At 39.4% G+C, this 21,448-nt stretch overlaps 1 protein-coding gene across 1 annotated transcript; it reads left to right on the top strand.

Annotated features, from left to right (window-relative positions):
- The first annotated feature begins 10,962 nt into the window (after nt 1-10,962).
- Nucleotides 10,963-19,793, top strand: LOC125960291 (RAD52 motif-containing protein 1-like). The gene is made up of 4 exons (XM_049712633.1): nt 10,963-11,058; nt 11,439-11,618; nt 14,775-14,897; nt 19,692-19,793. Exons 1-4 carry the CDS (start codon nt 10,963-10,965, stop codon nt 19,791-19,793), a joined length of 501 nt encoding a protein of 166 aa, XP_049568590.1.
- Nucleotides 19,794-21,448: the final 1,655 nt, after the last annotated feature.

The following is a 21,448-nucleotide window of genomic DNA, read 5'->3' as shown; positions in this document are numbered from 1 at the left end:
TTTTTTTCATTCAGGTTAAACACAGGCTTTAGAGTCAGAACTGAGTTCAAATTCCAGCTCTGCTTCTTACTAGCTTGATGACTTAGGACAAGTTATGTAACTTCTCTGTGACTCAGTTTCCTCATTTGTACAATGGGGTAATATATCTATCACATAAGGTTACCGTGAGGATTGACTGTTAAATGCTGATCACAGATGCCTGGCAACCCAAAAGATGTTAGTTTTGATAATTATCTTTATAATATTCTTAAAAAATACGCTAATAATTCTTGAGTAGAGTTAACCTAAAGTTAGATATTCTTTTCTTTCTTCCTGTTTCTTTTGGTCTTTTTTCCCCTATTTGTTTTAAAGAACTAAGAAAAAAAAAAGAAAGAAAGAAATAAGAAAATCTATTCCAGCATTTTGGAATAAAATTTTGTTCCCCAAAATTTATTTGTTTATTTTATTGATATATAAACAAAATGTTATTTATTTATTCAGCAAATCTTTATTAAATACCTAGTAAATATTAGGCACTGTGTCAGGCACAGGAATAATAATGTGTGGTCCCTGCTCTCAAGCTGCTGACAATCTAGGGGACGGACAAGTAAACAGGTGATTACATACACAGTAACAAAGGCTATGATAGAAGAATACACATGGTACTATGTGATGGGAGTATGGCTTTCACCAGTTCCTCTTGGATTTATCTCTCCTTCTTTGGCTCCAGAACCAAGGAATTAGCCCTATTTTTGTCTTTGTGTAGTTTAAATCATGAAATTTTAAAAAATTTGTAGAGATAAAAGAAAAACACCTTGAATTATGGAGGACACTAGAAATTGTACTTTTTTACAGAGCAAGGGCTTCCTACCAGCATAGTCACTTCTTGGGTTTTTAACCTGAAAAGTTCTTTGGCATATTTTTTCTTTGCTAGCTACTTTTTTTCTATTTTTTTGTCTGTTTTTCTTCTCCACTTTATAATTTAGAGACCTGGGTAGTTCCCAATGAAAGAGTGTTTTACAGATTCTTAGAGTGATTTATGGGTAAAGACAGAAAATGATTTTTTTTTTTTTTTTTTGCGGTATACGGACCTCTCACTGCTGTGGCCTCTCCCGTTGCGAAGCACAGGAGCCGGACACGCAGGCTCAGCGGCCATGGCTTACGGGCCCAGCCGCTCCGCGGCATGTAGGATCATCCCGGACCGGGGCATAAACCTGCGTCTCCTGCATCGGCAGGCGGACTCTCAACTACTGCACCACCAGGGAAGCCCAATGATTTTTTTTTAACCTTCAAGTTCCATACCAAAAAAAATGAATATAAGCTTTCATGGAAGTAATTGAAAATGCAGATCATTTTAATTCCATTCCATTTTTCAGAATTCTCAATCGTAATCCTTTGACAACAGTTAAAGATTCTTATCTTTTTAAATTGCCAGCATTAAAATATTTGTAAGTATTGCAACAGTTTCATGGCTCATGAGATAATTTCTCCTCTTTTTGCTTTCGTCAAAGATTGAGTACTTTGGCTGAAAAGTCATAATTTAGATTTTAACTGGGTTACTGAAAATAAGACTTATTGGCAAACAAAGGGTTAAGAAAGAATATATATGGGTAAGACAGGCAGCAGAGAATGAGAACAGTGTTGAAGAACACATATAGTTATGGAAGATGTAGATGCATGTAGGAATATTATTTATCCCAGAGAGCAAAAAGGAATAAGGGGTACATTATTTTTTAAAAAAGAGTGATCAAAGAGGTAGATGCAATTGAAAATGAAAAGTTAGGATAATAAAAAATGATTGTGCTGTTCAGCACCATGGTCATTAATTTGATGATGCAAATTTAAATTTCTTCAATAAGAGCTTTTTGGAATTATCATCTATGGCAAGTAAGAAGCCAGAATTGAAGTAATCACATGTTAAGTATCTTTTTATGTTTAGAATTTTTGTCTTTGGGTTTTATATCATGCATGTTTGGGCTTCTCCTTCAGAGACATGGGAACAACACAAGTGTCACAACTATTGAAAGCATCCTCATGATGACCCTTGAATTGGAAAAACTGTAAATTGATTTTTCTTACATTTATTTTCACTCAATTGTTTTTTTAGTTTTCTTTTATTATTTTCTTAAGTCAGGTTTATTTATGTATAATTTTCATTTCACAAAATTCACTATTTATAAATATACATTGTGATGTGTTTTTACAAATGTATAGTTCTGTAGCCACCACCATATTTGAGGTAAAGAAAACTTCTGCACTCCCAAAAGACCCCTCATGTCCCTTTGTAGTCTATCCATCCATCTCCCACTACCAGCCCCTGGCAACCGACAATCTGATTTTTGTCCGTATAATGTTGCCTTTTCCAGAATATCTTATAACTGAAATCATGTGGTATGTAGCCTTTTGTTTTTGGCTTCTTTCACTTACCAGTCTCTTTGGAGATTCATCTGTTTTGTTGAACCTGTCAGTAGTTCATTCCTTTTTATTGCTGAGCAGTATTCTAGTTGTGTGGGTACACAATTTGTTTACACATTCATCATTTGATAAACATTCGAGTTTTTTCTAGTTCTTTGGCTATTATGAACAAAGCCTCTGAAAACACCCACATGTGTGTGTGAACATATGTTTTGTGCCAGCATAAGTTTTCATTTCTTTGGGGTAAAATATCTAAGGGTGGGATTGCTTCATCACATGCTAAGTGCATATTTAACTTTTTTTTTTTTTTTTTTTTTGGTGGGCGGTACGCGGGCTTCTCACCACTGTGGGCTCTCCCGTTGCAGAGCACAGGCTCCAGATGCTCAGGTTCAGCAGCCATGGCTCACGGGCCCAGCCGCTCCGCGGCATGTGGGATCTTCCCGGACCAGGGCACGAACCCGTGGCCCCTGCATCGGCAGGCGGACTCTCAACCCCTGTGCCACCAGGGAAGCCCCCATATTTAACTTTTTAAGAAACTGCTAAACTGTTTTCTAAAGTGCCTGTGCCAATTTGGTTTCCCACTAGCAGTCTATGAGAGTTGCAGTTTGTTTCTCCATGTCGTCACCTGATCATTATATTTGTTTTTTTTTAAAAATTTAGCCTTTCTAGTAGGTGTGTAGTTCCATCTCGGGCTAGGCCCGTTAGCCATGGCTGTTGAGCCTGCGTGTCCGGAGCCTGTGCTCCGCAATGGGGACAGGCCACAACAGTGAGAGGCCTGCGTACCGCAAAAAAAAAAAGAATAAAGCTACTAAAGAAATTGGATGTGCAGTTTAAAACCTTCCAACAAAGAAAGCTTCAAGTCCAGGTGGCTTTACTGATAAATTCTACCGAACATTTAAGGAATGAAATAATGTCAATTCTACACAAACCCTACCAGAAAGTTGAAGAGAAGGGAATATTTCCCAACTTATTTATAAGGCCAACTTTCACCGTATCAAGATTAGACAATGACATTACAAGAAAACTATAGACCAATATCTCTCATGAACACAGAGGCAAAAATTCTTAACAAAACTTTAGCATATCAAATCCAGTATTATATAGAAAGATGATACATCATGACCAATTGGGTTTATCTCAAGAATGAAAGGTTGGTTTAATATTTGAAAATCAATTTACCCAACTTAGTACAATAAAAAAGAAAAATCAGGACTTCTCTAGTGGGGCAGTTGTTAAGAATCCATCTCCCACTGCAGGGGACATGGGTTTCAGCCCTGGTCCGGGAAGATCCCACATGCCACGGAGCAACTAAGCCCGTGCACCACTACTAATGAACCTGCGCTCTAGAGCCTGTGAGCCACAACTACTGAGCCCATGTGCCACAACTAGTGAAGCCCATTCACCTGGAGTCTGTGCCCTGCAACAAGAGAAGCCACCGCAATAAGAAGCCTGCATACTGCAATGAAGAGTAGTCCCTGCTCGACACAAGTAGAGAAAGCCTGCATGCAACAATGAAGACCCAAAGCAGCCAAAAGAAAAGAAGGGAAAAATGACATAATCATTGCAATAGATGCAGGAAGAGAATGAAAGAATCTAACATCCATTCCTGATTAAAGAAAAAAACAGCCCTCAGTAGACTAGGAATGGAAGGAGACTTCCTCAACTTGATAAATGACTTCTACAAAAAACCTAACATCATATTTAATGCTGAAGGACAAAGTACTTTCCAGGATCAGGACAAAAGCAAGGATATCTGCTCTCATTACTTCTATTTGACATTGCAGTGAAGGTTCTAGCCAGTGCAATAGGGCAACAAAAAGAAAAGAGATATTCAGAATGGAAAGGAAGAAGTAAAACTATCTTTGCAGATAACATGATTATGTAGAAAACCTGATAGAATATACAAAATTGCTACTGGAACTCATAAATGAGTTTATCAAGTTTGCAGGGTACAAGATCAACATACGAAAAGATTAATTTAGCTCAACAAACTATCAGAGAGCAAAGTTTTAAAATACTACTTATAACAGAATCAAACATATAAAATACTTAGAATAAATCTGACAAAAGATGTAAGACTTGCACACTGAAAACTGTAAAATATTGCTGGGGGAAATTAAGGAAGACCTAAATAAATGGAGAGATATAATGTATTCATGGATCTGAAGATTCAATATTGATAAGATATCAATTCTCCCCAAATTGATTTATAGATCAAAATCCCAGTAGGCTTTTCTATAGAAATAGACAAGCTAATTCTAAATTTTATATGGAAATAAAATTTAGAATAACTAAAACAACGTTGAAAAAGAACAGAGTTGAAGAACGAACAGTAACTGATTTCAAGGCTTATGAAGCTACACTTTGAAGACATTGTGATAGTAGTGTAAAGATAGACAAAAAGATCAAAGGAACAGAAGAGAAAGTTCAGAAGTACAGAGATGTGGACAACTGACTTTCAGGTTCAAAGGCATTTGAGAGGAGAAATGATAGTGTTTTCAACAAATGATGCTGGAAGAATTGAATATCCAGGTACAAAAAAAAAAAAAAACTTCCATCCAAACCATATACAGAAATGAACTCAAATTGGTTCGAAGATCTAAATGTAAAACATAAAACTATAAAACCTCTAGAGCAAAACAGGTGAAAAATTTTATGACCTTGAGTTAGGCAAGATTTCGTACATACAACACCAAAAGCATAATCCATAAAAGAAGAAAATAGATAAATTAGCTACCATCAAAATTAAGAATTTCTGCCCTGCAAAAGACACTACTGAGAGAATGAAAAGATGAGTCCCAGAATGGGAGAAAATACTTAGCAACTTACATATTGGATAAAGGACTAATTTCAAGAATATATAAAGAACTCTCAAAACTCCAGAAAAATATAGGTAAAAGATTCAAAGATATACATATGGAAAATAAGCATAGGAAAAGATGTTTGACAAGATTAATCATTAGGGATGCTAGAGTGAGAAAAAATTACACACCTATTAAACTATCTAAAATTAAAAATACTGAGCACAGCAAGTGTTGGCCGCAACGTGAAGAGGATGCAACTCTCATATACTGCTGGTAGAGATGTAAAATGATCAAACCGCTATGGAAAATAGGTATTTTTTAAAAACTTAAACATACACTTACCAATGATCCAGCCATTCTACTTGCAGATATTTACCCAAGAGAAATGGAAGTATACATCCATACAAAGACTTGTACACAAATATTCATAGCAACTTTATCTGTAATAGACAAAGACTAAAACACTCACATGTCCATCAATGGTGAATAGATAAATGGGGTACATCCATATAATGGAATACTATTCAGCAATAAACAGAAATGAATTACTGATATATACAACAATATGGATGAAGATTAAAATAATCATGCTGAGCTTAGAAGCCAGTTAGAAAAAAGTATACACTGCATGATACAATTTACATAAAATTCTAGAAAATGCAAACAAAGCAGATCAATGGTTGCATGGCGATTGGAAAGGGCAAGGAACGATCGGAAGCAATAATTACGAAGAAACGTTAAGAAGCTTTCTGAGGTGATGGACATTTTGATGTTGGTGATGTCTTCATGGTGTGTATGTATGTGTGTGTGTGAACACAGATTACTGTATGTCAATTATACCTCAAAAAGCTGTTAAATGATATTATATGAGAGAGACAATTGGGGAAATTTGAATAGCAACTCTTTATTAGGTAATATTATTGTGCAGGAATTTAATTTCTTCAATACTGTGTGTTAACAGTATTGTAGTTACATAGGGAAATAATTTTTTTTTTTTTTTTTGCGGTATGCGGGCCTCACACTGTTGTGGCCTCTCCCGTTGTGGAGCACAGGCTCCAGACGCGCAGGCTCAACGGCCATGGCTCATGGACCTAGCCACTCCGCGACTTGTGGGATCTTCACAGACCGGGGCACGAACCTGTGTCCCCTGCATCGGCAGGCGGACTCCCAACCACTGTGCCACCAGGGAAGCCCTAATATCTATATTCTTGAAAAGCTTTAGTAGTGCTTGCATTTCAAGGAATTTGTCCATTTCATCTTGAATTTATTGGCGTATTCTATATATTCTTATTATGCTTTTAATATCTGTAGTATTTTTTTGTTTTCCATTTTATTTATTTCTACTTTGATCTTTATTGTGTTCTTTCTTCTCTTACTCTGTGATTAATTTGCTCTTGTTTTCCCAGATTAAGGTGGAAGTTGAGGAAGCTGAGTACAGCGTTAGCAATATCCCACATGTTGACATATTATGTTTTCACTTTCAGTGAATTCAAAACAGTTTCTGATTTCCCTTTTGATTTCTTCTTTGACCACAAAGTTACTCAGAAGTGTGTTGTTTAGTTTCCAAATATTTGGAGCTTTTACAGATTTGTTAATTTCTAATTTATTACCATTGTGTTCAGAGACATATATTGAATGACTAAAATCCTTTAAAAATTTTTTAAAGTATTTTTCTAATTTATTTTTTTGCAGCATTGGGTCTTTTTTGCTTCGCCTGGGCTTTCTCCAGTTGCGGCGAGCAGGGCCTAGTCTTCATTGCAGTGCACCGGCTTCTCACTGGATGTCTTCTCTTGTTGCAGAGCCCAGGCTCTAGGTGCATGGACTTCAATAGTTGTGGCACACAGGCTCTAGAGTGCATGCTCAGTAGTTGTGACGTACAGGCTTAGTTGCTCTGCGGCATGTGGGATCTTCCCGGAACAGGGATCGAACCCGTGTCCCCTGCATTGGCAGGCAGATTTTTGAACACTGGACAACCAGGGAAGTCCCTGTTCCAGTATTCTTAATCTTTTGTGTAGATCCATATTCCAATCTGGTGTCATTTTCCTTCTGCCTGAAAATACTTCTTTTAACATTTCTTAAAGTGAAAGTCTACTAGTAATGAATTCTTTCAGCTTTTGTATGTCTGAGATAGTCTTTATTTTGCTTTTGTTTTGACAGATTTGGGTATAGAATTCTAGCTTGATAGAATTCAATTCACTACTTTAAAGATGTTATTTCGCTGTGTTCTCATTTACATTGTTTCTAACAAAAATTTTGCTGTCGTTGTTATCTTTGTTCCTCTGTATGTAGTGTATAGTTTATTCCTCTGGCTGCTTTTAAATTTTTCTATTTATTGCTGGTTTTGAGCAATTTGATTATTTTTTGTGCCTTGGTGTAGTTTGGTCCATGTTTCTTATGCTAAAGTTCATTGATCTTCTTGACTTTGTGGCTTTATAGTGTTTACCATTTTGGAAACATTTTGGCTATTATTTCTTCAAATTTTTGTATTTCTCCTCTCCTTCATGGACTCTAAGTACACATGTATTAGGCCACTTGAAGTTGTTGCACAGCTCACTGATGCTCTACTAAGTTTTGTTGTTGTTTTGTTTTGTTACTCTTTTTGTTTCATTTTGGATAGATTCTATTACTATGCCTTAATGTTCAGTGACCCTTTCTTCTGCAGTGTCTAATCAGCCATTAACCACGTTCAGTCTCTTTTTCATTTAGACATTGCTTTTAATCTCTAGAAGCTCAATTTTGGTCTCTTTTACCTTTTCCATGCCTGTACTTAACATTTTCAGTTTTTAGTCTAGGTTTTTTAACATATGAAATACAGTTATAATAACTTTACTTCAGGTATAATAACTTTTAAAATGTTCTTTTCTGCCAATTCTAACATCTGTATAGATTATGGGTTAGTTTTGATTGATTGCCTTTTCCCCTCACTATGGGGCATATTTTCCTACTTCTTTGCATGCTTGGCAATACTTCATATGATCCCCGATATTGTGAGTTTTAGTTTCTTGTGTGCTATATATATTTATATTCCTGTAAAATGCTTGGGATTTGTTTTGGGTGAAATTAAGTTACTCAAAACAATTTTATTCTTTTAGGTCTAGCTTTTAAGATTCGTTGGGTAGGAGTCCAAGTAGCCTTTAGTCTGGAGCTCATTGTTTGCAACTACTGAGACAAGTCCTTTCTGAGTATCGTGAGGTTTTACAGTCTGACTTGTAAGAACAGGTACTATTCCTACAACACTGTGTGATATCCAGTTATTCTTATTATTAATCCTTCCATGTGGTCCTTTTCCTGGCATCAAGTAATTTCTCACACAAATGTACTGACCAATACTTTGTTGAATTCTCAAGAGATCCCTCTGCATATCTCCAGAATTCTTTGTCTGTGCACTTCTTTTGTCTCTGATATTCTGCTTTGTGAACTCTAATTACCTTGGTTTTCCCAGACTGTCAGCTCCATTTCCTCAGTCAGGGAGTCCACCAGTCTCTGCCTGGACTTCTCTTCCCTGTACCATGACCTGGAAACTCTCTCAGAGAAGTAAATTAGGGCAATAATAGGCATCACTTCATTTATTTCCCATCTCATGGAGATTACTGAACTTTATTGCCTGAGGTCCAGTTTCTTGAAAACTTTTTTCATATGTTCTGTCTTATTTTTTCATTGCTTCAGGTGCAAGGTTAAATTGGTCCTTGTTACTTCATCTTGGCCAGAATCCAATAACATTCTTTAAGTGTGTTTTGCTTTGATACAGTGTCCAAATAAGATTACGCATTGCATGTCTTGTCTTTGTTTCCTTTAATCTACAGTATTTTCCGTGCTATTTTTTTTCTTGGTCTTTTATGACATTGGGAGTTTTGAAGAGTCTAAGCCAGTTGTCTTGTAAATTGCCCCAGAATCTGGTTTTGTCTGTTTCCTCATTAGATTCAAAGTAAATTTTTTGGGGAAGAATACTATATAGGTGATGTATTCTTCATACTTCATTACTTCAGGTGGCCCAGTGCTAAGTCTGATCACTTGATTAAGGTGGTATCTTCCATATATCTCCATTGTAAAGTTATTTTCCCCTTGGTAATTGAAAAATAATGCGTGGGGTGATAGTATGGGATCAGTGAAGATCCTACTTTCAAACAACTCTTCACCCAACTGTGCATCAATGATAATCCTTGTCTGAATCGATTATTACATTGATAGTTGCAAAATGACACTTTTCTTGTTCTATCATTCCTTGTGCATTTATTAGCTGACATTATTCTATAAAGAAGAGTTCCCCAATTTTCATTTGAGTATCATTATGAACTCACGTGCTTTTTTAAAAATTAACTATGTTATACCTTATTATAATGATAATGTTATTCTTTAGAATGTTCCTTTTGTCAAGATTTGGCCAATGCGATCTCTGTTATTGTTTAACCACAAGATGCTTTTTTATTACTAGAATAATTTCTAATATATTACTACTCACAAATAGGACAGGAGAAAGGGACTCCAGAAGGTGCGGTCTTATTCAGACTCTTCTTAGAAGTCTGCCTTCTTCCTGTGTACTCTCAACCCAAAGTGAGGCTTTCGGGTTGGAAGGAGATACTTCGGATTTATACTACAGATCAGTGTCACCCAATTCTAATCCCTATTCCCTTTTTTCTAGGCATACCATATCTACTGCCATTCTAATCCTTCTGTTGGGCACCTCTCTCCTCCTCTATATTTATTTACAACAGTCAAGAGCAGCAATTGTCCAACCAGTCCCTATTCAGTTCTCCAGTCCATATGCCCCAAGAACTCCTTTTTGCACTGGTCTGTGGTGGCCTTGGCCTACCTCTTCTACCTACTCAAGTATCTCTTTTACCACGAATTTAATTACCTGTGTTTCCATTTATAGGATCTTACCTAGCCATATGGCGTGCTGCCTCTGCCAATTTAAAAATATTATTGAGGTTGTCTGTAAGACGTTCAACCTACTTTGTGACAGTGAATGCCTGTCAGACGTCACACGTTGTGGTGAGTCTCAGTTGCGGGAAAATCAATTTTTAATTTTTAATTTTTTTTTTAATTTTTAATTTAATATTTTAATTTTTAATCAATGATGATAAATTTTAAAATTCATGATGTAATTGCATTATTTTAATTCATACATTCAGAGTTCCAGCTCCCTAATTTTCTAAGAACTACCCCCTTGCTAAAAATCAGATTCTTGGTTACATTATTAAGCTAATAATAGCTCAGTTACATTGTTAGCTTAATAATGTAATTGATCCGCATACATAAAGGAACAAGAGAAAGGAATGGATGGGGGAAGGGAATTAACATTAGTGGCCTCATATCCTACGCTGTGCCCTCTGCAAATGAGAACTTATTGATATAGTGCCTCACAGTTTGTAAACTGATTTTATATACATTAGGTCTCAAGTACCCTTTGTCTTATAGGACAAGTGTAAATATATTTTTGTTTATTTTGTTTGTTTCCGCAATTTTATAAAGAGTACAAGTGATGCTGTTTTATGTCCTATTTGGAGCCTGAGAGTTTCTGGTTCCATAACCAGAAGCTGCTACCTAGCCCTCCTAATGGAATGGAGAGCTAGTTTATTCTTAGACTGTCCAGCTCTGAGCTTGCTCTGAATGTCAAGCTTTTCTATTCACAAAACTCTCAGGGCCTTTCAACTATTTTTCTATATATTAGATTTATTGGCACTAAGTATTTAAAAAGCGCGGGTGCACGTGCGCAAGCGTAGTCCGCTTGCGCCCCGAGCAGCGCACGTGCGGTGACGGTGGGATGGTGCAGTTGGTACTTTTTGCGGTTCCCATCGGGGGTGACAAAACCTTGCTGGTGTGGGAGCTGAGCTCTGGACCCACGGCGGAGGCCTTGCAAGTGAGACGAGTTGGAGCGGAGGGCTGGGTGGAGGAAGCCGCCCCGCGCCCCAGTAACTGGGTGCCCCGGGGTACTGCTTCAGCACCTCATCTGCCTGTGGTCTCCGCTGGGAGGAATCTTAGTTCTAGAGACGACCTGAGCAGTCAGCTTGCCCCCATAGATTTTTGAGAGATAGTTCCCAACAGACGGCATTGCCTCCTAATATTTCTCGAAACTTAGGATTTCAGAGGGAAACTTGTTCATGAAATGAGAAGTGTTTGGAGTAGCAGGCTCACCACAGTTGCCTGTGGCGAAAGGCTGGGGGAATATAAGGGAATGGGCGGTTTGGTTTCCTTGGCCTGAAATTTCCTGCACTTACTTAGCGTAGGACCACCCTAAAGCATTCTCTGTTCACAGTCTTCTCACAGTTTTGCGTTCTGTATTCGGTCCCAGTCTTCCCAAATGCAGCAGTGGGTGGTCCTGGGTTCTATGCCATCATCAAGTTTTATTCAGCAAGGGATGCCCACAGAGCCCAAAAGGCGTGTGACCAGAAGCAGCTTTTTCACACATCTCCAGTGAAGGTGGGTCCAAATGTGGAATTCCTCGCTCTACTGGGGTGAAGTGCTGAATTTAAAACTAATAGGCCATCGGGAATTCCCTAGCCGTCCAGTGGTTAGGACTCTGCACTTTCACTGCTGAGGGCCCGGGTTCAATCCCTGGTCTGGAAACTAAGATCCCGGGGGAAAAAACAAAACAAAACAAAACAAAACAAAACAAAACTGGCCAGCGTTTGTACAGCACTGTGGTGTACAGAATGCTCTCAGATGCACTGCTCCACTGATCCCCCAGTTCCCCAGTTGTTTCTTTCTTTTGTTTTAGGTGAAGAAACTCGAACTCAGGATGGTTAAGTGACTTACTTAAGGTTCATGACAGTAAATGTGGAAACTAGAGGCCAAACCATAACTTAACTGATGTTAAACCCCATGTCATTTTATGCTGCCCCTTAATTTAAGAAATCTTCACAAGAATCTTTCTTATATATACATTTATGTGGATTTTAAGTGTGTGAGGGTGACAAATTTTTAATAATTAATTAATTAATTAATTATTTCTGGCTGCGTTGGGTTTTGTTGCTGCGCGCCGGCTTTCTCTATTTGCGGCGCGCGGAGTTTGCTCTTCGTTGCGGTGCGTGGGCTTCTTATTGCAACGGCTTCTCTTGTTGCGGAGCATGGGTTCTAGGCACGTGGGCTTCAGTAGTTGTGCCTCACGGGCTCTAGAGCACAGGCTCAGTAGTTGTGGCACACGGGCTTAGTTGATCTACGGCATGTGGCATCTTCCCGGACAAGGATCAAACCCATGTCACCTGCATTGGCACCCAGACTCTTAACCAGTGTGCCAACAGGGAAGTCCTGAGCTTGACAAACTTTTGTCAGATGTAAGATAAAGGAGGCTTCATCATCATCATCACTCTCAAACTGCCTATTAAGAACTCACTTCAGATTCCAGAAAATGGTTAAATATTCTTTAATGCATTGTAGAAACCTTATTCCATATGAACATGCCATCCAATTTTACTTCCCCAGAATTAACATTTCATTATGTTAAGGACCTTTTCAATTCCTCTGAATACGTGAGTGAGGCTTAGGTTTCCCAGACCTTTCCCTTTATAATTGTGTTTCTTCTCTGATTGGCTTCTTGCTCTGGCTACTTCCTACTGCCCTTGCTGCCTCTTCTCACCCATATTTCTTTACTCACTGATTTCACCTTTATTGAATCTGAGAACTCTCCTCAGATGGGACTCCAGGTACACTACCTCCCACTTCTGTACCCTGTTTAACACCCTCTTCAATCCTGGCTGTACTCCCTGGGATTGAAATGATTTTGTGTCAGACATTCTTTAATTTGCGGACCCTGCGACCATTTCACATACCACTCAGATATTACAGATGGTCCTGGAAAGATTATGAAACAGTTACTTGGTATCAGTTGTGAGTAATGAGTTCTTTTCTTATATTGGACATTAAGACCATTCCATAAGTGTAGGTTGTGAGATTTTCACAGCATAAAGCCCGTCACTGATAGAGTAATGAAGAAAATGTTCTCCAAGTCACTATATAGTTGAGAGGAACAGGCGTTTGTATTAGATTTCTATATTTAATGCAGAGCTTTAGTTTACTACCCACAGCCCCAAAATTTTTCCCTACTTTACTTATGCGTTCTTTTTCAATTTTATTTATTTATTTATTTGCTTGCTTGCACCGGGTCTCAGTTGCAGCAGGTGGGCTCCTTTGTTGCGGCTCAAGGGCTCGCCAGTTGTGGCATGTGGGCTCCCCAGTTGCAGCAGGCAGGCTCCTTTAGTTTTGGCTTGAAGGCTCCTTAAATGTGGTGTGCGAACTCTTAGTTGCAACATGCATGTGAGACCTAGTTCCCTGACCGGGGATCGAACCTCGGCCCCCTGCATTGGGATAACGGAATGTTAACCACTGCACCAGCACGGAAGTTCCAATTATGTGTTCTTTTATTCATTGGCAGGTATCTTCCTATCTTTTATCTCCTGTGTTTTTTATAAATACAGAAAAGAGAATAACATCTTAAAATAAAATGAAGGAAAGGCCTAATGTATCTGAATTTTTCTCAGTAGCATGAAGGGAAAGGTTTGCCAGCAAGAACTGTGGCAAGGTTATCCTAGATGTCAACTGTCTCTACTACCCAGGGGCTCAGAGCCCTTCTGAAGCTTCCTAATTGTCCAGGACAGCTCCGTTATGACTCACCGTACAGGACCTAGCCAGCCATGCGACACTCAACATTTAAAAATTAATCTTCATTTCTCCTTCCCAGCAGGCAGCTTCAGTTGGAGAAAGTAATTTCATTTTCTTATGTACTCATTCATTCACTCAGTCAGCAGACCATCACTCCTCTATTATATGCCAAGATTTATTCCTCTTTCTGGTAAGAAGGAAAGAATAATATATGGTTCCTTCAAGCACTTAAGGAGCTCATAAACTAGTGACAGAGGAGGATGCAGAAACAAATCAATGAAGAATTAACAATGCTTTGATTTTTGTTTGTATTATTTGAATTTTTATGACTAAATTTATAAACTACACCCTGTTCAAAATGGAAATAGACGTTTAAGAAAGAAGTAGTGATGTAAAAAATCCACAGTAATATGTAAGTTCTTTAGAGAGTTAAGACTGGAAATATATGCACTCTCAAAGAAGCATGTTAATGCAGATGAATCTCTAATTCTTTTGGTTGCTTTATTTACTTTTATAGAGGTATACATATTCCCTGTTCTAACAGGGGTTAGTAACTTGGGGAGGGGGTGCTACAGATTAAGGTCCCAATTCAGTGGCAGGTCCATCTTGTCTCCTCTTCAGGTCATATTCTCAAGCAGGATCTACAGGATGAGACGAGTAAAACAGTCCATTCCTTTCCTTACCCTCAACCCCGTAATAGGCTTCTGCTGGGCCTGCTTGGATGCTTTCGTCATCACTTTCACCACCGGAGGTCAGAGAACCTTCTGGATAATCAGGGGCCCTGGAAATGATGCAGAAAAGTACTGACTTAAAAATAATAAATAACATGTATTTAGGGCTCACTGTGAACTCATTGCTTAAAATGTCCTACTTAATCTGCACAAACACTCTATGAAATTGGTATTGATAAGTCTCAGGTATATCCAAAATAAGTCTCTATGTAGGGTTGTGATATTTTTAGGTCTTTTATGTCTTTAGGTTCATCTCGGCACCAGAGAGAAGGCGGTTCATCATAATACTCTTGCCCTAAACAGATCCAGATGCCAAGAATTGGCAAATTACTTCTTTGGTTTCCATGGGTGGTCAAAAAGGATCATCAAGGTAAACTCTGTAGACTTTCTTTGACTAACCAGACTCTTTCAACATTGAACTCCTAGACTTTAGAGAGAAGAATAGAACAGGGCTTTGGGGAGGAGATGTGAGAGGCTTCCACATGGAAGTATCTGAGCATTGGCCTGCCACCTAGAATTAGTGATAATCTCAATGACTTGGATGGTGGTGTCCATAATTTTCTCTAGTATTTGTTTGGTATATAATAAAAAATAGTTGTCCATATCTAGTCATTCATTTGCAAGTTCCACTTGATTTTGAAGCTATAGCATACCTAAACTATTACCTGGGATTGCTGGAGTTTAGTTTTTATTTCTAACAACAGAATATTTTGAAGTCTAGCCTTTAATTCAAAATCCTAACAGCTTCAGGATCTTTCTAACCTTGAAGAAAGGGAAAATGAAGATATTGTGACACCACTTCAGAAGCAAAGCCTGAAGCTCTTTTGTGCTTTAGAGGTGGTGTTTCCCTCCCACGAGTGCAGGAGTCCTGGAGTTGGCATGGCTGAGGAACCTTTGGATAAGTTGGAGGAAGGTCTGTTTTCCAGTATGTATGTGTGTGGGGAGGTGAGGGAGTGGGATTTCTCTTTTTTCCTTTCTTTCTGAAACTCCACTTTTCAGATACATCATCACCTTTGCTAAGCAACTAAAGCCCTGGGCAGAATTTTTCTGCCCGACAATATAGGTTTTTATCTTAGGCAATACCTGACAGCACCTTAAACTTTAGAATTTTAGAACTGACTGCCTGCCAAGAAGCTTAGGAGGAGGGAAAATTAGTTATTATTAGTATTTTTTTGGTTAATAATTTGTTTTGTGCTAAAATAATCCTTCAAATACACATGTCTTCTGGCCTTCAGTTATCCCAACAAAATCATTGTCTGAAGATTGAAATAAACTCATGTGTAAATGTTCAGTCCTGTGCCTCTTATAGAATGTCCTCAGCGGAAAAAGTAAATGTAGATCTCTAGAAAGGGGATTCCGATTGGTACTGAGTTTATTCCTAGAATCCATGGCACTTGGGCTTAGGGTTTTAAGTCAGAGCCCGGGCTGTTAGCGAATGGGGTGTAGGAGCCTCCACCATCCACCTGAGTGGGTGATGGTTGAGGAGAGGCCCGATCATCTGCACTACCACCAAATCTATCTCACTGTATGAATCCAGCCCTTTACGCACAGGAGAGCAGGGTCTGTAGCAGTGTAGCCTCAGCTTGTGTATTTGAAATCTGTGAGTAATATGAGATTTGTGGCACGTTCTTGGTTTGCATTTGCCATGGAGTATTTTAGGAACTTCCAGAATAGATCTGAGCAGTAAAAATGTGCCATGCCAGGGTATACCTGCAACAGAGACATTCACCCGTACCCCAGTGTTGTGCCTGCCCTTAATCACTGAGGTTATGATCTAAGAATCACAGATGCATTTTTAGTTTTAAACATATAACCTAGAAATCAGTTATTCATATAGGCATTTTAAATTCATCTGTTTTGGTTGGATTTAGGGTCGTTATCATTCCTTATGGGAAGGAAGGTAACCCAGAAGCTTGCTATTCGGAAAGCTATGACAGATGCATCCAGAAACTGCTGATTGTGGTTTTAGGTAAGACCTTTTTGATTGTTGTTGAAGTGCTTCAGTTTCAGTGAGCAAATAAACTTATTTGAAAAGTTAATTGGATGAAAATAATGGTTATCTAAAACATTACATATTCTTTCATTCACCAGATGCTTTCACAGCAGGAGTCTTAAATTTGTTCTTTGTGGCATTTATGAGAAGAAGGACAGCAAATATTATTGTCCCCAGTGTTTAGATGTAGAATCACTTGCCTCAGTTCATACAGAAAGTGTTTGATCCACTTCTTCCTCAATTGCTTGCTTATCATACAGAATAGTGTAGTCATTATAAGCCTTGGACACCTGTGTTTGAGTCCTAACATTGTCTCTTAGATTTTGTTGTTGTTGTTGTTGTTGCAATTTTAGGTTTTTCTAGCCAGAGACATTTAAAGGTATTTAATATCTCTAAGCTGCAATTTCTTTATCTGCATATAGGGTTAGTAATTGAGCTTACCACCAAATGGGGGATATTGTAAGAGTAAATGAGATGATGAATGTAAAAAGCTTAGAACTATGGCTGAAACATAGTAAGCAGACAAAATATATTGACTATTATTATTATAATTGTTATTTTCTTGTTGAAGAGTTTATTAGGTTATGTTTTTGGAATCAGTTTAATTTCAGTCTTGATTTCTGATATATTGGGTGAATATGATTCTTATATAATAATAGGCTACGTTTTTGTGAGCCTTCAAACTGGTCATGCTATTGAATAGCATTGATTGTGTTCCCTATCGAGTTATACAGCAGTGAGAATGTCACAGGCTGTGCCCAAAGGAAACTTTATGATTAGTAGATTCCCGGAACAGAATTGCTCCCCTGCTTCACAGCCCTGCAGGCTTAGAGACTGAGAAATCCTAGCTAAGTTGTCAGAGACCTTATTTGCTTGTAAGAGTTGACCCTTGATTGGTCTTGGCCTTCCAGCCTGGGTAGGCCTTCCAGTGAAGTTTGACTTCCCTGGTCATCAGGCAGAATCTCCATCAGCTGTCAACTCTGGGTAACAACCTTTAAGAACCAAACTAAATGACTGGGTTGTTTGTGCCTAATATGCCAAGGTACTCCTTATATGTACCCAAAACTCCTTAGACCAAAAAGCCTGGTGGCTCTAGCTTGCCTTGAGGAAAGCTGTATTGTCCAAACGGTACATGGGCCAGTTTCTACCAGTAGAGTGTTCAAATGCTCTCTCTCTCTGTCTCCAAAGCTTTGTTCATTGTATCTGGTAGAAGTTTGGTCCCAAGGAGTAGGCACTTGCCTTGCTTCTAATAGGAAGTATCTATTACAGTCCAGTGGTATCTCTCCCAGGTTTGAACTCATTTTGATCCCCACCTAATGCCTTCCTATTTAATTGTATTGTGATTGAATATTTTTGTTTCCACAGCTTTTAATTTCTATGTCCTTATTCCTTAGGTCTTATTTCCAAGATCATAATGTTTTTGAACCAAAGTTGATACTTCTTATATATGTTTTCACAAATAATTATAATAAAAACTGTAGTGTCAGATGAGGGAACTTCTAGGAAAATGCTCTTATTTTCTGCTTTTAGAAATCAAAAGAATGTCTAATTATTGGGTGCTACCATCGTATACAGGAAGTTTTAGAACAAGAAAACTTCTGAATTGATTGTTGTTAACTTTATTTCAGAAAGTGGTAAAACAGCTGTGGCATCTAGACCCTGTGAAGAGGTGACAGATGCTAGAATCGAAGAGGAACTACAGGGTTTAATTCAAGTATGTGGAGATAAAAGCTCAAGGGGTACACAGCCAGTGTAGCCATAATTCAAAACAACCAGCAGGATTTGGAAGACTTCAGCATATCTATTCAGTTCTGTCTTCCTTAGGAAAAGGTGAAACTCTGAAACTGCTTTTGAGGCAGGGAATTTCTAGGACTTTTCCAAGTCCAGCGCCTTGGCTCTGGCCCCTTACTTGAAGTTTGGAGAGCAGGATTGAGGGCCACCAGTGTAAGTCTATGGTTGTGGACACAGGAGAAGACATAGGACTTTTAGAAATCCCCTCAAATAGAATAGCAGGGATTTGGAAACAAAGTAACTATGGTCTTAAGTGTGATTATGCTACACTATTTAAAAACTATTCATGCCTTTCAAGTAAGGTATATTACCCAGATCTCAGCATCTCATATATTTCTTGTGTTAAATAATTTGCCAAAGAACCTTTCTGTAAACCAGTTATATGGATGCCTCGAATTAGGGCTTAAGTAATTTCAATGTAATTTCGGAAAGAAAACATTAATGTACTGCATATAGGATTTTTATTTAAAAGGAGCAAAATATGTGTTTCATGTCATTGAGAGCTAATTTTTGGCAGGATTTCTGATTACTTAACTCACCCCAATGTTGCAAATTTTGTTTGGAAGGGAAGAAAGTAGAGAAAGAAAAGGTGGTTATGTTTTGAAAAATGGAAAAATTTTGAAAGTTTTTTCCTGTACAAAATAATTATATTAATTCAATTTAAATCAGTCAAGGGAACTTGAAACGTATCCATGTTTGGGCTTTAAGAAGTCTAGTTTCCTATGAAATGTGAGAGGAAAGGGTTCTGTATTGATACTAAAGATTTTGGAAACCTGATTATAACAACAGATCTACCCCTAAATGAGGCCAATCTTGGAATCAGTTCCATTTAGAAACCATTATGTGCTAGGCACTGGAAATAAGGTGAAGCTCCTTCTTTCTTGGAGTTTAGGTGTTAAAGGTGTACCAGACAATTAAAAAGGAGTAAAATTAAATAGATTATGAAAAGGACTGTGAAGAAATTAAACTGTGTGCTAGTTCCAGTGTTTCAAGAAAATTACTTAACATGCTGACTTTAACATTCTAAGTGTCTTCTCCATGTGTGCACACAGGGTAGACCTCTGAAAAGTGACACTGTAGTTTTTTCTAGATTAATGGCTCTGTTGAGACAAGGTGGGATGGGGGAAGTTTTCCCATGCTAATGTAAAGGGCCATTCACTTGGTTTTAGACTCTCTTTCCCAGAATGAATTGCTCACCTGCCCCAAAGCCCTTCTACAGAAGTTCTGGAGTCATCACTGATTCAGTGGTGACCCCTAATAACAGAGTGGTGTTTGAATAATGAGACGTGAATCCTGAGAGTTTGGAGGAAATGGCAACTTTTTCGAATAATTATAAGGTGTGTTCCCCTCCCGCCACCCTTACTGGTGCTCATTTTGCAGGTCAGCTTCTTTTCTTGTCAGCCGTGTGGCCAAAGGGAGGAAGACTGTCTCTCAGACTTCAGCTTTGAGGAGGAAGAGTTCAGATTGCCAGAACTGGACTAGCACTTTTGAATTTCCCAGAATGCCAGGTCCTATGGTTTCCTCGGGAAGGTCTGAATCCTTCCCACCCCCCCCCCCGCACCCCTGGGATGCTGGAGTTTGGGGCCACTAGGTTCTGCAGCCCAATCCCGCCTCATTGTTTGGGGCCAGGGCGCGCAAGGCGGGGCTGGGAAGAGGGCCCGGCAGGAGGTAATTGTGGCCTTTGCAAGGGGAAGGATGGCTTGCGCCCTGGGGAGTCTGGGAAAAAGTCCCACTGTGGTGGCGCAGGTTGGATCTCTGCATGAGCCTAATATCGGTGGCATAACTAAAGACGTCATAAATAACGGGTGGGACGTTCGGCGGGGTTGGGGCGCGCGGTTGCTAACTTGAGTTGTCACGTAGGCGCTGGCATAGCGGTTCAGCTCGGACTCAGGATGTGGCTCCGGCTACTCAGTGGCCTGGGTCACTGCCCCTGGAGCCGCCGCATGTTATGTCCTGGCTGCGCCTTTGGTTGCCACGGCTCTTCCTCACGCGGGAACAACTGTGGCTTCTAGTGCAGGCAGTTCAGCCTCCGGAGTGGGCCCTGGGCCCCGTGCAGGTGACCCCCAACCCCGCGCGGCTGACAGAAGCTTGGTCTTCACAAGCCTCAGAACCCCTCCCAAAGTGTCCCATGCTCTTACACCCCTGGCAGAAGCCGTGGGCTTTAACTACTTGACGTCCTCGTCTCCAGTGCAGATGTTGGCTCCGCCTCATCAGGAGTTGACTGAGACTGAGGTTCCATACCCGGACACGGATTCGGTTGGAGAGCTGCCTACAGGGCCAGATCAGTTTGCTGTTCCACATCAGGATCTGAATAACAAGCAAACCCAACATCAAAAGCTCCCAGAGGCGGTTTCAGTGCCAGACCGGGATCAGAATCAGCCCTTGGTTGTGCCTTCTCGACACAAAAGTAAGACTGTACACATAGGTCTAGATCAGGGTGAAGGTCACCAATCATTTGAAATACTTCTTCCACCTCTAGGTAGTAAGAGCTCAAAACCAATGAAGTTTATTGGTTCACCCCAAACCTGAAGAAAGATCTAGTTCAGCATCAACAGCTTGCCAAAGTTGTTGTTCGAACTACAGGCCAATTTCAAAAAATACACTCAGGGTCTAGAACATTTGCAGGGTGATTATTTAGATCCCAGTATGGATGCCATTTACCCTGAGGAGAGCCTACCTAGGGATTTTTTTGGGAGCCCAGATAAAACTATGGAGCCCCCAGAGGAAGCTGAAATTTCTCCATCCCAGCAGGAGGCCAAAATCCTCATCCAGAGCTCACTGAGGAGGCTGAATCTTTACCCCAGCACGAGCCTCCTGCTCAGCATCCACAAACCCCTGAGGAGGTTGAATCTTTTCCAATCTTTCAATCTTTTGAAGTTCTGCTGCTTTTCCTACTTTAAAGGAGATTCCAATCTACCTCTTGAAACCTGTTTCCTGCAATTCTGCGTTGGTTTTAAATCCTCTTCTTTGCCTTACCTCAATATATTTTTCGACAATAGTTGTCCTTTGTAACTCTGCAGGTTTGTGAATTGCAGTGCCCCTGAGCTCCATTTTTCAACTCGCTTTTTTGTGAGCTGGCCTGAAAACCTCAGGATTGCTTCAGGCCCTATTCTGGTTCTGGGGCGGCAGGCTGAGCC

The sequence above is a fragment of the Orcinus orca genome, chromosome 7, assembly GCF_937001465.1.
Source record: "Orcinus orca chromosome 7, mOrcOrc1.1, whole genome shotgun sequence".
Taxonomy (NCBI): Eukaryota; Metazoa; Chordata; class Mammalia; order Artiodactyla; family Delphinidae; genus Orcinus; species Orcinus orca.
Note: the sequence above shows the minus strand (reverse complement) of the source record. Positions and strands in the feature narration are given on the sequence as shown.

Excerpts from the sequence above, each read along its gene's own strand:
- LOC125960291 (XM_049712633.1), top strand. The coding sequence starts at position 10,963 with ATGGTGCAGTTGGTACTTTTTGCGGTTCCCATCGGGGGTGACAAAACC. Across the intron at positions 11,619-14,774 it reads TTCACACATCTCCAGTGAAG|GTTCATCTCGGCACCAGAGA; the intron begins GTGGGTCCAAAT and ends TTATGTCTTTAG. Across the intron at positions 14,898-19,691 it reads GGTCAAAAAGGATCATCAAG|GTCAGCTTCTTTTCTTGTCA; the intron begins GTAAACTCTGTA and ends CTCATTTTGCAG.